This window comes from Mustela lutreola, chromosome 1 (assembly GCF_030435805.1).
Source record: "Mustela lutreola isolate mMusLut2 chromosome 1, mMusLut2.pri, whole genome shotgun sequence".
Classification (NCBI taxonomy): Eukaryota; Metazoa; Chordata; class Mammalia; order Carnivora; family Mustelidae; genus Mustela; species Mustela lutreola.
The window spans coordinates 65,634,794-65,648,497 of record NC_081290.1 but is presented as its reverse complement, the minus strand read 5'-3'; the positions used below and the strand labels follow the sequence as shown (position 1 = coordinate 65,648,497).

At 57.4% G+C, this 13,704-nt stretch overlaps 1 protein-coding gene across 2 annotated transcripts in view; it reads left to right on the top strand.

Annotated features, from left to right (window-relative positions):
* The window catches only part of ABLIM2 (actin binding LIM protein family member 2), a 133,141-nt gene that overhangs the window by 64,039 nt on the left and 55,398 nt on the right, over positions 1-13,704 (top strand). For both annotated transcript variants that reach the window (XM_059166089.1, XM_059166081.1), the window contains exons 7-9: positions 2,744-2,831; positions 5,732-5,790; positions 12,206-12,283. In XM_059166089.1, the coding sequence (XP_059022072.1) occupies positions 2,744-2,831; positions 5,732-5,790; positions 12,206-12,283 (225 nt within the window). The remainder of the gene's footprint in view (positions 1-2,743; positions 2,832-5,731; positions 5,791-12,205; positions 12,284-13,704) is intronic.

Here is a 13,704-nt window from a genome sequence, read left to right as displayed (position 1 = left end):
GAGCTGCTGGGTCCAGTGGTAACTCTGCGTCTCCTTTCCAGGTGTTGGCAGCCACACCCACATCCCCCCAGCAGGTGCACGGGGCCTTCTTCTCCCCACATCCTCGCCAACACGCACTGTCCCTTGGGTCTCGCTTTGATTACAGTTAAGCTAATGGGCGTGGAGTGGCATCTCGTGGCGGCTTGGACTTGCCCTTCATCTGGGGCAGGGACGTCCAGCATCCTGTATGTGGTCCTCGGCCCCTTGTATATCTTCTTGGGAATAAATGTCTATTCGAGTTCTTTGCCCACTTTCTATCATTATTGAACTATAAGCTCTTTATATATGTAATAGATATATAAGTCTATGTTCTGAGTGCTAAGCCCTTCCTGGGTCTAGGATTTCAAACGTTTCCTCCTATTCCTCAGGCTGTCTTTGCACTTTCTCGACCATGTCCTCAGAGGCACACTAGTTTAATTTTTGTGGGGAAACAACATACCTATTCTTGTTGGTGCTGTTCATGCTTTTGGTGGGTAATCCAAGAACTCACCGCCAAACCCGGGGTGGTGAGGATGTACCCCTGTGTTTTCTCCTGAGAGATGTATAGTTTTAGGTCTTAATTTCAGCCATCAATCCACCCAGATCAAGAAGGAGAATGTGCCCAGCCCCCGAGATCCCGTCCAGGGCGGCCGCCTCCCTGACTCTAAGTAAAGGAGACTCCTAGGCCTGGCTCTACACTTGGTGTGAAGAAAATCTGTGCCTTCCAGTCTGCCTCTTTCCTCCCTCCTGAGGGTCTCAGGTTCTCAGGACTGTCCAGGGCCTGGGTGGGGGAGCATGTGAGGCTGAGGTCGGCACCCTGGAGCCAGGACCGCCTGGCTTGGGGCTGGAAGGCCACAGAAGGCCACGCCCCTGGAATGCTCCATCAGCTCTGTGCTGTGTGACCTTTCCCGTCTGCCTCCACCTCTCTGCGCACTGTGTGGAAAACGATGATACTAATGTAGTTCGTAGGACTTCTGGAGGGTGAAGACCAGGTAGCGTGTGAAAGGGCCTCAGCTTGAGCTGTGGAAAAGGTGGTGGAGTTGCTGTTATTTTGAGGGACCGGGGGCGTTCACCAGGTCTGGGTGGAAGGGCTTCCCTGATGGCAGAAGACTGTGGACGCAGGGCCGGCCCCTCATAGCAGCCTCGGGCTGCATCTCCACTCTTATTAATTCTCATCCGTGCAGTTGGAGTTTCAACCTGTCGTCTTAGAAACCATCCCCATGGTATTCTTTCTCCTCCTACTCAGGTGTAGACACCCCATGGAGACGCCAGGGTCTGTCTGCCCTCCAGGGCATGCTTTCTACCCCAAGTGGCCTTCACAGAATTCCTACTATTTAAGGTCATGGAGGTTGTCCCCCACCAGTGAGAAAGGGGCCTGGATGAGGTGGGCCTGAGGACAGGTCAGAGGGCGCCATGTTTAATATCGCTGAAATGACCACTTCACCCTCATCACGTCTGAGCCAGCATGACCCTCTGACCTGCTGCCCATAGAGATCCCACAATGAGCGGTTCCTGAAGTGGCCCCAGCTAGGGCTGGCCCCCGAGGGGCGCCCTGTCTAGTGGGGAAGAAGAAACTAGCAGGAACCCAGACTAGGGACGTGTACCGTGGAGGCTTTCAGGAGGTGGCGGCCTTTGAGCTGCAATGAACATGGAGGGCCCCGGGCAGGTGGAGCACGGTCAGACGCTCCCAGCAGAGGGAAGGGAAGGAGGCCCCAGAGCAGGCAGGAGGACTGAGGCTGCAGTGTCTTTGCGCTCCCCAGCAAGAATCCCTTCACCCGGAAGCATTGGTGGGCCGTGCCACAGGGTGCATCCCACGGGAGAGGGCATGTTCAGGGCCTCTCCTCTCCTTTGCAGGGGTCACCTTTGGGCAGGTGGTCACCGATGGCTCAGTGGTGAGGGGAGGAGTGTGGGGTGCATGTACGCATTTTACCCCATCACGTGCTCATGTGGGGAAGGGGTATTACTAACCCACATTCCGGAAGTGATCATTCTGGAAGTGATCCCATGTCAGGGAGAGTGAAAGGTGGTGTCAGCACCATGGCCAGCAGCCGGCTGCCGCCCACCTGAGCCCAAGGCTACCAATATTGCCATGGAGGGGTGTCCAAGACGATAGTGTGGGGCAGTTCATCTGTGCCGTCTAGAATTACACTACGCCAGCCTATGTAACTAATTCACGTGATATTCTTTGCACCTAATTTCATGGACGCTAGGGATTATAAAAACCGTAAATGCGAATGGAGAAATTTGAGCCACATGCAGATGCCTAAGACAGCCCACCCCTCCAGTGCCTCCACCTGGGGAGATCACGTTAGCTCCGGCCTCCCTTCTGCTCTCCCTTGCTGAGCCCCTTCCCCACCTCCGGGTACAGAGACGGACAGGACCTGGCCCCCTGCCCTGTGAGGGAGGTAGAGCCATCAACCACTGAGCTGGAGAGCCTGGGTGACACCCCTGCTCCCCAGCAGATTGGACAGTGCAGCTGGGTCTCTCCTCCCAGACGTGGCCCCGGTGCAGGTGGCCCTGGTGCATGTGGCCTGCTTCCACACCTGGTGGACCCAGGCTTTCTTGGGCGCCATCCTGAACCCCCTGATGGGTATGGAACATAGCGTACACTCAGCACACCCTGAGAACCCCACATGTGGGCACACTGTGCCCACCAGCCAAGTGTGGCTGCTTCTATGGCCCCTTTAGTTTTAGCAGAAACACTTGTGTTTTATTGTCTACACAGGCAGGAGAGAAACACTACCACCCGCTGTGTGCGCTATGCGTCCGGTGCGGCCGGATGTTTGCAGAAGGCGAGGAGATGTATCTTCAAGGTAAGGACAAAATCGCCCCACCCAGTCCCCTAGGGCAAGACAGGAATAGCCCTGGGCCCTTACTGTGTGCCAGGTGGGAACAGGTGGGTGGCCTGTGTCAACTCACTAGGTGGGAGGTCCCCCCACCCAGCCCAGTGGCAGCATGCGGGAGGCAGAGCCATGAGCTGATGATGGCCAGGACATGGAGAGGGACCCAGGACTGCTTGGCCCCTCCCTAAGACGATGGGTTGAATATGGAGACCTCACGTCTTCAGCCACTGTTTCTATTCAATGACCCGTCTGTGTCCAGTGGTCCCAGAGGCAGGCTGAGCAGGGCTGGGCTGATGGGAGAGACCCATATGGGCTGTTTCATGACCTCAGGGGCCGGTCATCTTGGAGCTGTGTATCACACAGGCCTGCCTTTCTGAGCCCAACCTCGTGAGGTGACGTCAGCTAGGCCGGCCTCGTCCCCGGTGTCCCCTCTTGTTCCTTGAGTCTCTGCTTGAGAGCCCATGAAAGGGGTCCTTTGCACCCCTCCTGTTGCTGCTGGGATGTCTGGGAAGGAGGGGGCCCCCTGCCAGCATCGTCCCCACTGTAAATAGTGCTTTCAGGCCTTCCTGACACCCAGCACAATGGCGCTGGTACCGTAGCACAAAGACAGAAGCTCGCCATCAAGGGGGACCCAGTCTCCGGGAATAAAGATGCTCTTCATGGCTCTGGACGGCGGGTCCTGCCGTGACTTTGTGTGGGATGTGGAAGCCAGTCCCTTCCCCTCTCGCAACCTCAAGTTTCCCAGTTGGTGTGACAAGGGGGTGGACCCAGGTCAGAGGTTTCAACCCCGCACTGTGGAGCACCAGCTGGGGCCTCTTCACCCAGGGAACCTGTGCCTGGTCCACCTGGATACTGGTGCTCCATGAATGTGTCGACAGGTGAATCCATACAGTCAAAGCTCTGCAAAGCAGGGGACCTAGTGAGCCTCATGGCCTTCGAGGACAACAGGGCAGCCAGCCCCTGCCCCATAACCACCAGCACCACCAATCCTGGGACACACCTTTCCAGGAAAGGTGTGATGCTCAGTAATGATTAGGGAGACCCAGATGAAAAGAATAATGAGATGCTGCTTTTCCCCACTGGGCTGACAAGGATTAAAAGGAGGGTCACAGCCCCATTGTGAGGAATCAAGGAAATGGGTCTTTTACCTGGCTGGTGTAACACAAATTGGGAAAATGCCAGAATGGATCAAGAACCTTAATGCCCACACAACTCCATTTCCAGGAAGTCTTTGAGTGAACGGGAGGGGTGTGCTGGGACTTGCGTGCCACGGAACCCCCCATCTCCAATGTGACTTTAGAAATAAAACGCCACAACCAGCTGGCAAGGAACAGATAAACCCTCCCCTCTCCATGTGCTGGGATGTCCCACCGCCCTCCCTTTTGTGCTTCTCATATTTACTTCTGTGGGGGAAACCTTTCAGACACTTGAAACAAAAATCGTAGGACAGAAAACAATGTTTATACATTATCCATGTTCTCTGAAAAAAACGCTGGAAAGCGGCCCAAATCGAGTGGCTAGGAGGTTATAGGTGGTTTTAATTTTTTGATTTATACTTTGTTGGGTGTCTTTAATTTTTAAGAAGGAATATCAATGACTTACCTATTCCTTTGGTAATCATAGTTGTCAAGAGGGAAGTTTTTACGCACACACACACCCCTCAATCGTGGTCTCTCCGGGCTCTCCAGGAGATGCAGATGTTTTGCCATGTGGGGGCAATAAAAGGTTCCCCTCCTGGGAAGGATTTGCAAGCAAGAAATAGGATGCTGCTCTTTTCACAGTCTCCAGTGCCTCTCATGAGCCAGGCGCCGTGTGGCTTGTTTGGGGTGGAGGGTGCAGGCGTAGAGCAGACTCAGCCCCCTTTTTGATGGGGCATGAACCTAGACACAGAGCCATGGAGGCAATGGGGCCAGGCTGGGATCCCAGGGAGGCCCCAGTGGGAGAGCAGGTGCTCTGGGCCCTGAAGGACGGGGCGCAGGGAGGGCTGATGTGCACCGAGCCCGCCAGCACCAGACATAGTGCGGCGAGACAGCGAACCCATAAGGCACGGTTCTGCAGGCCCGTTCTGCTATGTCCTTACCCCAGATGAACCGCCCCGAATTCTCCTGAGGGCCCGATGAGCGAGGAATGCTATCAGCCCTGTTGGCAGGTGGGAAAAATCCAACGCCTGGAGAACTTGAGTTTGAACTGGGGAGAGGAGAGGCGTGGTGTTCCCGTTAACTTGATGGAGCTGGGTGTCAGTGTGGGTGCTGGGGCCGTGCTGGCTGCTGAGCGAACTGAGGCAGGATAGGGCTCAGGACCCAGAGAGTCAGGGAGACGGATGGGCCCAATGCCGGAGCCTCATGACTGGTCCCCAGCAGCCCCCGGTGCTGCTCTTCACCCCACACCCTGGTTTCCCCACCAGGGTTCCCCCTCCTGCCTCCCAGCCAAGAGCTCTCGCGTCGCCCCCCCCCCCCCGCCCGCCAAGCCCTCATTCCTAAGGCTGGTTCCCATCCCCAGCTCCAGTCCCAGCCCCATCCATGCCCGTGGTTGGGCCTGGCTGCTGCCCCCACATTCATGGGCAGCTCATCCTCTCTCCCCCTGCCCCTTTGAACGAGAACGCACTTGACACCCCTCTACCGAGAGGCCACTGGGCACCCCGGATGCCCCCGCTGGGCAGATAGCTCACAGTGATGTGCTTCCAGTTCATTGTACACCCCCGCCCCCCCACACCGGGGCCATTGAGCCCCTGGGGCCGGGCGGCGGTCTGCTTGCCCCAGGCCCAGCACCCACTCCAGAACTCCAGCCGGCCCCCCGCTGCTGACTCCCTGCACGGCCCCTGCATCGTGGGAAGTGACACTGAGCCCTCCCTCTCGGGGATCTGTCCGCAGGCTCCTCCATCTGGCACCCAGCGTGCCGACAAGCAGCCAGAACTGAAGACAAAAACAAGGTTGGTGGAATTTACAATTTTCTCCTGTGCTTTCTTCGGCGCCCGTATGTGGTCACCTGCACCTGACGGCTTGCTGGCTGGTCGCACCGTGCCATGGGCCAGGTGGCATGAGGCCCTGGGGTGCTGAGGAAGGTGCGGGCCAAGGCAGGGGTATCTCAGGGCCTCCCTGTCCTAGCCCGCCCACCTCTCCGTGGGTCTAGAGGGCATGAGGGCCACAAAAGTTTGGGGACAGCAAGGACATGAGCGGGTCTCCAAGTAGTCCCCAGACAGTCCATACACGGGCACCAAGTGCAAGGTTGAGGGGATGCTGGCTGGTGGAAGAGACCCTCTCCGTATGGGCCCCCACAGAATGGGAGAGCCCCAAGCCCGTCTGGCAAACTCTCAGTAAGTCTTCGCTGAAGGAAACCAGCAGAGGGATGTTCTCCCCTTTCCCTTAGAAATTGCTTCCAGTGGGTTTGAAAGCTTCCCGTGCCTCCCTCGCAGGTAGCCTCAGTCATTCAACATGACATCACCAAGTGTCTGGCTGTACCAGGCCCTTCTCCTGGCCTGGGGCCCAGAGGTGATGGAGCCCTGCCCCCATATGCTCTGGGCAGAGGGGTGTGGGGGGGGCACACGTTCATGTTATGTGACAGTCATGGGGACCCGAGCACAGGGTGCCCCTGGGGCCAGGGCAGGAGGGCTCCGTGGAGGAGAGGCACTTCCTCTTGTGGGTCCCAGGCCTGCCCTCATCTGTGGCACCATCATGCCATTGTTCAACCCTTTCTGTGGACTCCAGATCTGGCCCAAAGGTGGGGACCTCCCCGCTGGGGCTCTCCTCTCCAGGGCTGGCCCTGCCCTTCACCTGTGACCTTGTTTCTTGGGTGGTGCCAGTTGCTTTGTTCAGAGTCCTCCGAGTGTCTACATGGGGCTCCGGTTTAGTTCAGTTTTGATGCCCACCAAGAGGAGGCCTGCTCAGTCTGGAGAGCCCCCTTGTTAGGGCTGGTGAGCACAGACCTAAAGGGGCTGCTGCTCAAGACTTGGGCCTGGGGTGCAGGCGGGGAAGAGTCCCCTGAGGGCTAGAGGCCCGGAGATCCCCCCCTCCGGGGTGTAGATAGTAGCAGGAGCTGGAGGACAGGGGCAAGGAGCCCTAGGGCAGGTCTGTGGCCCCGGGACTCTGGATTATGCACCCCCGTGTCTGCTTCCCTGAGCACAGTGCCCTCTCACACCGTGCAGAAGGAAGCAGGGAGCACAGGAAGCCCCCCAGCCTGGGAAGGGACACCAGCAGTGTCTGGTGGCCAGGCCCATCCTCTTCCCCAGGCCCCACAGGTGACACCCATCACCAGTTTGGCTGAATTCCTAGAACTCTAGCCCAAATTCTAGAACACGGATTGGGGCCCAGAGCGCCCACCCGGCCTTCTCCCTGCCCTCCTGCTCCTCCCTGTCTGGGACCATGGTTGCCGCCCCTTGGCTGGGTCCCCAGGTCCCCCACTGCCTGGGGCCCAGGATGCTCACACTGAGCATGTGCAGGATGGGGCCTGTCCCCAGGCCCAGTGCTGGGGAGCCATGGGAACGTAAGGACGGAGGGGCAGCCATCTTCCCAGCTCCAGGGACACAGAGCATGGAGACCACAGGAGGGACCTGGTGACTGCCTTTGTCCCTATGGCTGCTGTACTGAGTGACCTCATGTTTAGTGACTTAAAGAACCACAGATATGCTCCCTGATGGGGCTGTGCTCCCTCTGGAGGCTCCAGGGGGGCCCCTCTACTCTTCCATTTCTGTTCCCATGTCTGGAGGCCTCCCTTCTGTCACTACCTGTGCCCCGATCGCATCCTGCCCTCCTCACCAGGACCCCGAGATCCCAGGGAACCCAATCCACGTCGTCCAGAGTGACTCCCAGCTCAGGCTCTCCTTAGCCCCATCAGGCTCCGCATCCCTTTGGTTGCATGTGGTCATAGGTTCACAGACACGGGTGAGCTCACGGAGGACAGATATGCCCAGTTTTGTCATGTACACAACTCGGGTCGTGGTAAATGGCAGGGGCACCATTGTCTTGTGTGGCTGATGGAGCTCCCAAGGTCCTGCCCCTGGGCTACTCGAGGCCCCCAAGGCTACTCCCCTGGGCTACTCGAGGCCTTGGAGATGAGCCAGGCAGCATCCCTGATCTCGAAGTGACCGCAGGATCCCGACATTTGTCGGTGGGACCCCTCCCCAAATCCCCACCCAAAAGCCTGCCGAAGGGACCTGAGAAGCCTCCAGACCCGTTTCCCGAGAGTGACCGGGGGGACTCAGGCCCATGGCCAGCCCACTCAAAGACAAGTCGGGATAGCCAGGCCTGCCAGCAGCAGCGACCTCCGCTCTCAGCCCAGAGGTCAGCCCGCTGTGACCATGGCTGCTGGCCCAAGGGATGGGAGGTCCTCTGATTGCCAGACAGGGAAGAAGGAGAGGGTTGCTGCACAGCCGGGCCTGGCTTCCTGGGCTGTGTCTCTGCTGACACCCTGGGAACATCCGGTACCGAGACTGTCCCTTGAGAACAGCTGTCCCTTGGTGCTGTGCCCGGGACTGGTGCACAGGGCCTGCCCTCTGTGTCCCGGGACAGGATCCAGGCCCCGGTCATGCCCTGCTTGTCCCGCATTTCACCCTTCAGCCCTTCAGAGCCTCCTCTGTCTAACCCAAGTGAGAACAGACCAAGGGTGGGGCTCACAGTGAATGGACGGGCCTGGGCCACAGGTCCCCTTCCAGAGAGTTCTCCCAGCCAGCCTGGCTGCTCCTGGGCTGCGAGACAGGAAGACTGAACTGTACTTTCCTGTATTATTCATTTCATGCAAGCCACTTGGGGGGCATGAAACAGCCAGGCGTGGTCAGCCCCAGGTCAGCCCCGGGTCAGCTCTGGGTCAGGGTCATCTTGGTAGGCTCAGCCCCAGGTCAGCTCTGGGTCAGGGTCATCTCGGCGGGGCCAGCCCCTGAGAAGCACAGCAGAGCTGGTGCAGGCATTCCTAGCTCTCTCTGGAAGCGGCCCCCAGGTGGAGGAAGCCCCCTGCTACCTGGTAATCCAGACAATAGCTAGCTCAGCATTACCTGACCAATAACCAGTCCTTTAACAAGGGCCCTCTTTGCCAGGCTCCTGGACCCATGGGAACAGCTCAGTCTGTGCCTCTGAGTTGCTCTCCAGTAGGAGAGGCTGGCACTGGGATCCCTGTAAGGACAGGCTAGGAAAGGGAGGGCCCTTTGTCCTCCCTGAAGACATCCCCCCAGGGCACAATGACTCTGCAGGACAAGGATGGCTCCTGGGTGTCCACTGAGGGTGCCCAAGGAAAACCTTCCAGAAGGCTCTCGCCCTGACTGCCCATCCCTGGTACGTCCTTGGTCACTGGGTCATGTGCTCATTCCGGACACAGCTAGCCACAGAGCTCCTACTGAGTACCTACTGGCTGGTGGCTGGAATGTAGAGATGAATGAGATGGCCCGGTCCCTGCCCCTAGCAGACTTCCTGGCATCTAGTGCGACAGGCAGGCTCCAGGGTGCAGGGCGCTCCGGGGGTGACAGGCAGGGATGTCCCAGCCAGGTAGCTGGAGAGGGACTCCATGCACAGTTAAGGTGAAGGTGGCCTGGGGAGGGTCAGGTGGGCTTCTGCCCCAGCTGGGGTGCTGGGGGGGGCGGGGCTGGCCTGGCCTGGCTGATCCCACGGGCTGTGAGGACCCTGGCTGGACTTCAAGAGGCAATGCCCCTGACTCTGCTCTGTACACAGAGCCCTGAGCTACCTGCTATGGTGGGACCAGCTGGAAAGGCCCCAGTGCAAGGGCAGGCTGGCCGAACGTGGGCCATGGAATTCTCTGCGGTAGCCAGGGGCAGTAGAATAAGCCTCAGAACTACAATCCAGCTCTGCCACTACCCGGCTGTGTGACCCTGGGCTGCCCGCCAGCCCTCTCTGAGCCTCAGCCCTAGGCTTTTACATGGAGATGAATGGGTGTTGCACTCCTTGCACCGTGTCAGTATGACTTGTACATGACCCCGCGAGAACCAGGCTCCCGAGTCGCTGTTACAGGATGGTGCCTGCTGGGGGTCAGGCCTAGTGCTGGGGAAGGGGCTGGGTGAGCAGCCTGGCCCCATCTGTCTCCATGGGTGTGAACAAGCCCCCAAGAACACAAGTAAGTATTGATTAATAGTGAGGCTCCTTGGGGTGTGTTGGAGTCCATATAGAGAGTGAGAGAAAGCTGGGTCTCTGGGCCCTGGAGGAGGTTCCCAGGGCTCGGCTCGGAGGAGCTGCCTGCTGGGGACTCCTTGCAGGTACAGGGACACTGCCAGTCCCTGCGCCCATGGAGGCAGCCCAAGCGCCTGGGATCACAGTGGTGGTGTCACCCCAGGGCCAAGAGGCATTCCTCGGGCGCGCAGCTGTCCTTGGGTCTCCCCGCTTCAGCACCCCTTCCTTGAAAACACCCCAAGTTCCTCTGCTTTACAAGCAAGGGGCTTTGTGTCCTGAGCCCAGGCTGAAATGATATGACAACCAGGATGATTTGCCGGCACTGGACCCCCAGCACGCCATGTCTCTGGTTGGATCCTCAGGGAAATTGCCTTTATAGACAAGGAAGCAGAGACTCAAAGGGTTTTTTCCAAGTATATAGAATGTGTATGGACCTCATTTGGGGCCCGGATGATGGGCCACCTGCACACAGGGCCAGGGACAGACACATACCCGTTAGCTGTCTTGGGACCTTCTCTGCAGACAGCACGCGGCTGTGTCTGACGTGGGGGAGGCCGAGGGCACGAGACTGCACAGTAGGGTCGAGCTGAGTCCCACTGGCCCTTGGAAGCCCTGGGTCAGTGCCCCGTCCATTGCTGGGACACAGCCGGGGCCCAGACAGGCAGGGAAGGCCCTGAGGGAAGGGGCAGCCCCACGCCTGGACCTGGAAGAAGCTGGCCGTCCCCAGGAGTGTGGGTGATGGAGACAGACCAGAATGGCTGCATGGGCGAGTGAGATGGGGACCCTCAGCCTTGCGCCCTCTCCCTCTTCTCTTTCTGCCCCAAATGTATAACCAGGATTGCAATCAGATTCCCTGGGCCGCCATCCCTCTGCCTTATAGGCATGATAGGATGTTGTCCTGTTCTTATTGCTGTCCTGCCAAGAGAAGGAAGAGCTGGATGTCCTCCACCTGCAAGGGGAGGGCCCTATGGCCCGTGAGAGTGTCCTGGGGCCACTGCTGCAGACTGGTGACTCAACCAGTAGAAATGTATTCTCTCCCAGTCCCTGGGGCTGGGGGTCCTGGCTCAATGTGCAGACAGGAATGGTTCCTTCCAAGGCCTCCCCTCATGGGGTGTAGACAGCCGCCTTCTCCCTGTGTCTTCACACAGTCTTCCCTGTTAACCCATCTGTGTCCTGATCCCCCCTTCTTATAAGGACCCCTATTGGATTGGATCAGAACCTCCCCTTGTGATCTTATCTGACGTTAATTACATCTCTCCAAACAGGGTCACATTCTGGGGTGCTCGGGATGAAGGTTTCAATATAGGAATTTCAGGAGACATCATTCAGCCTACAATGGGGCCCTTCCCAGGCTGCTGGCTTCACTGCAGGGGGCATGGGACACCAAGAAGGATGGCAGCAAGAAAGGAGGCAGCCGGGGGAGCTGTCTGCGGGGTGGGGAGGGAGGGAGGTCTACATTCTTGGCAGGGGTGGCATGGGAAAGCCAGGTGGTGGGTGGTCCAGGCAGGTGTGGAGGCTGGGCTGGGGGTTGGGGGGACAGACAGCTGCCAGGTCACACCCTACAAGTGGGGAGAGATGCAGGTGTAGAGAGTGGGTTGGGAACTGGAGAAGGACAGTGTCTTTGCAGGGATGGGCAGCCCTGATGCAGGGGACAGAGGAAGGGCCAGGGAAACCGTTCCCTTGGGTGAAGCAGGAGATGTGGTCTGGGAGGGAAGAGGGATGGGGTGGACGTTCGAGGAGCAGGTCACAGATGACATGGCCACAGATTCTGACAACAAAGGACCAGGCTGGTAGAATGAGCAAAGACCACCCACCCCTATAATCTAGGTGGAAAATAACACCTCTGAGCAGTAACATTGTGCGTAAAAGTGATGGCCTTTGCTACCGGAGCATGCAGAATCGGTTGAAAATGCATCACTTGCTCTTGTCCCCTGAAACACAGATAATTTCTGTGCATGCAAGCCGGGTGATCATCGGAGTGTTTCCAACCGTGCAGAGAGCTCGCTGGGGTGCTGGCAGCCCATGTCACCTGCTGTGTCTGTCTGATTATAGCTTTCCAGCAGCTCATTCAAGCCTGAGTGTTTATTTTAAGAATTCTTTCAACCTAAAAAAAAAAAAAAAAAAAAAAAAAAATTCTCGCAACTGGCATTTCTGTTGGAGCGTGACCTGTGATGATTGCGTCTGGAAGCTTCTGGCACTGACATGTGCTGCTACAATCTCCTCCTGTCTCCTTTCCAGGAAACCAGAAGCTCTTCTGAGAGCATCATCTCTGTACCTGCTTCCAGCACTTCGGGGTCTCCCAGCCGTGTGATCTATGTGAGTCGGAGAGTGGGGAGGCTGGTGGGGGAATGGTCTGGGCCAGGGTCATTGCTGGGGGAGCCATCGGGGGCTGGGCATCCTTGAGCATCAGGGTGTGGACCTGGTGCCCTCATCCCTGCCACGGGGCACAGACCAGGGTAGACCTCACGATGTCGACTCAGTTCCTTTGGCAAGGACTGCCAAGCCACCTGGGGACTGCCTATTTCCAGGGCAACGGTGCCCAAACAGATATGCTCACAGCTGCTGTCCATGGGGGTGTCAAATCAATATTGTGTCCCCATCCCACAGCTAAGTCTTGCCTGAATAAGAAATACTCAGGCTCACATGGGACTGGGCAGTCGTGGCCAATAGCTGTACAGATGTGCATCTTTTGCCCTGGGAAATGTTGCTAATGTGTTCCTACAAGAAGCATGTTACTGATAATATATGTTATGTGATCCCATTTTCATTAAAGAGTGTATGTGTGTACATGTGTGAACAAAGAGAGGTATATGTGTATATAGGTGCATGTGCATACGAGATGTGTGTGTGTGCATATGGGTGTACGTGCAGGTGTGTATGTGGGTGTGTATGTGTGCATATGGGTGTGTGTAGGTGTGTGTATGTGGCACATGGGTTGTGTGGTTGAGTATGTGTGCATGTGGATGTGCATGCAGGTGTGTGTGTGTAGGAGTGTATGTGTACATATGGGTGTGTGTATGGGTGTGCATGTGTGCATATGGATGTGTGCAGGTGTGTGTGCCGGTGTGTATGTGTGCATATGGGTGTGTATGCTGGTGTGTGCATCGATGTGTATGCATACATATGGGTGTGTGCAGGTGTGTGTGCACATGTGGGTGTGTGCACATGGGTGTATATATGGGTGTGTGAGTATGTGGGTGTGTGCAGGTGTGTACATGTGCATGTGGGGTATGTGCACATGGGTGTGTGCTGGTGTGCACGTGTGCACGTGGGTATGTTTTGTGCATGTGGGTGTATGCATGGGTGCGTACATGTGCATGTGGGTGTGTGTGCAGGTGTGTACATGTGCACGTAGGTATGTGTGCAGGTGGTGTGTACACAAAGTATTAAAATGATCACTAGGTCTTTCACAGCAGCTATCTCTGGTGGCAGGACAGGCAGTGGGAGTTCGGTACTTCTGCTAATTTACCCGTGAGCACCAAACTGTGCTGGGAGGAAGATCCCTGAGGCTCCTGGTACAGGCTGGGGGAGGAGCAGCTGGGCATCAAGGCCTTGCTCTGCTACTGCAAGGAGCAGCAGGTGACTTGGGGCACATCCCTCCTGCCAGCCCCTTCCCACCTGGCCAGGTGGGACACTGTGGGGGTTGGATCAGCTCTTCCTGACACCTTTTCAGCCCTGAATCTCGTACTCTTTGGATGCAGAGTCACTCCTGATCTGAGTTCTGATGGGTAACAATC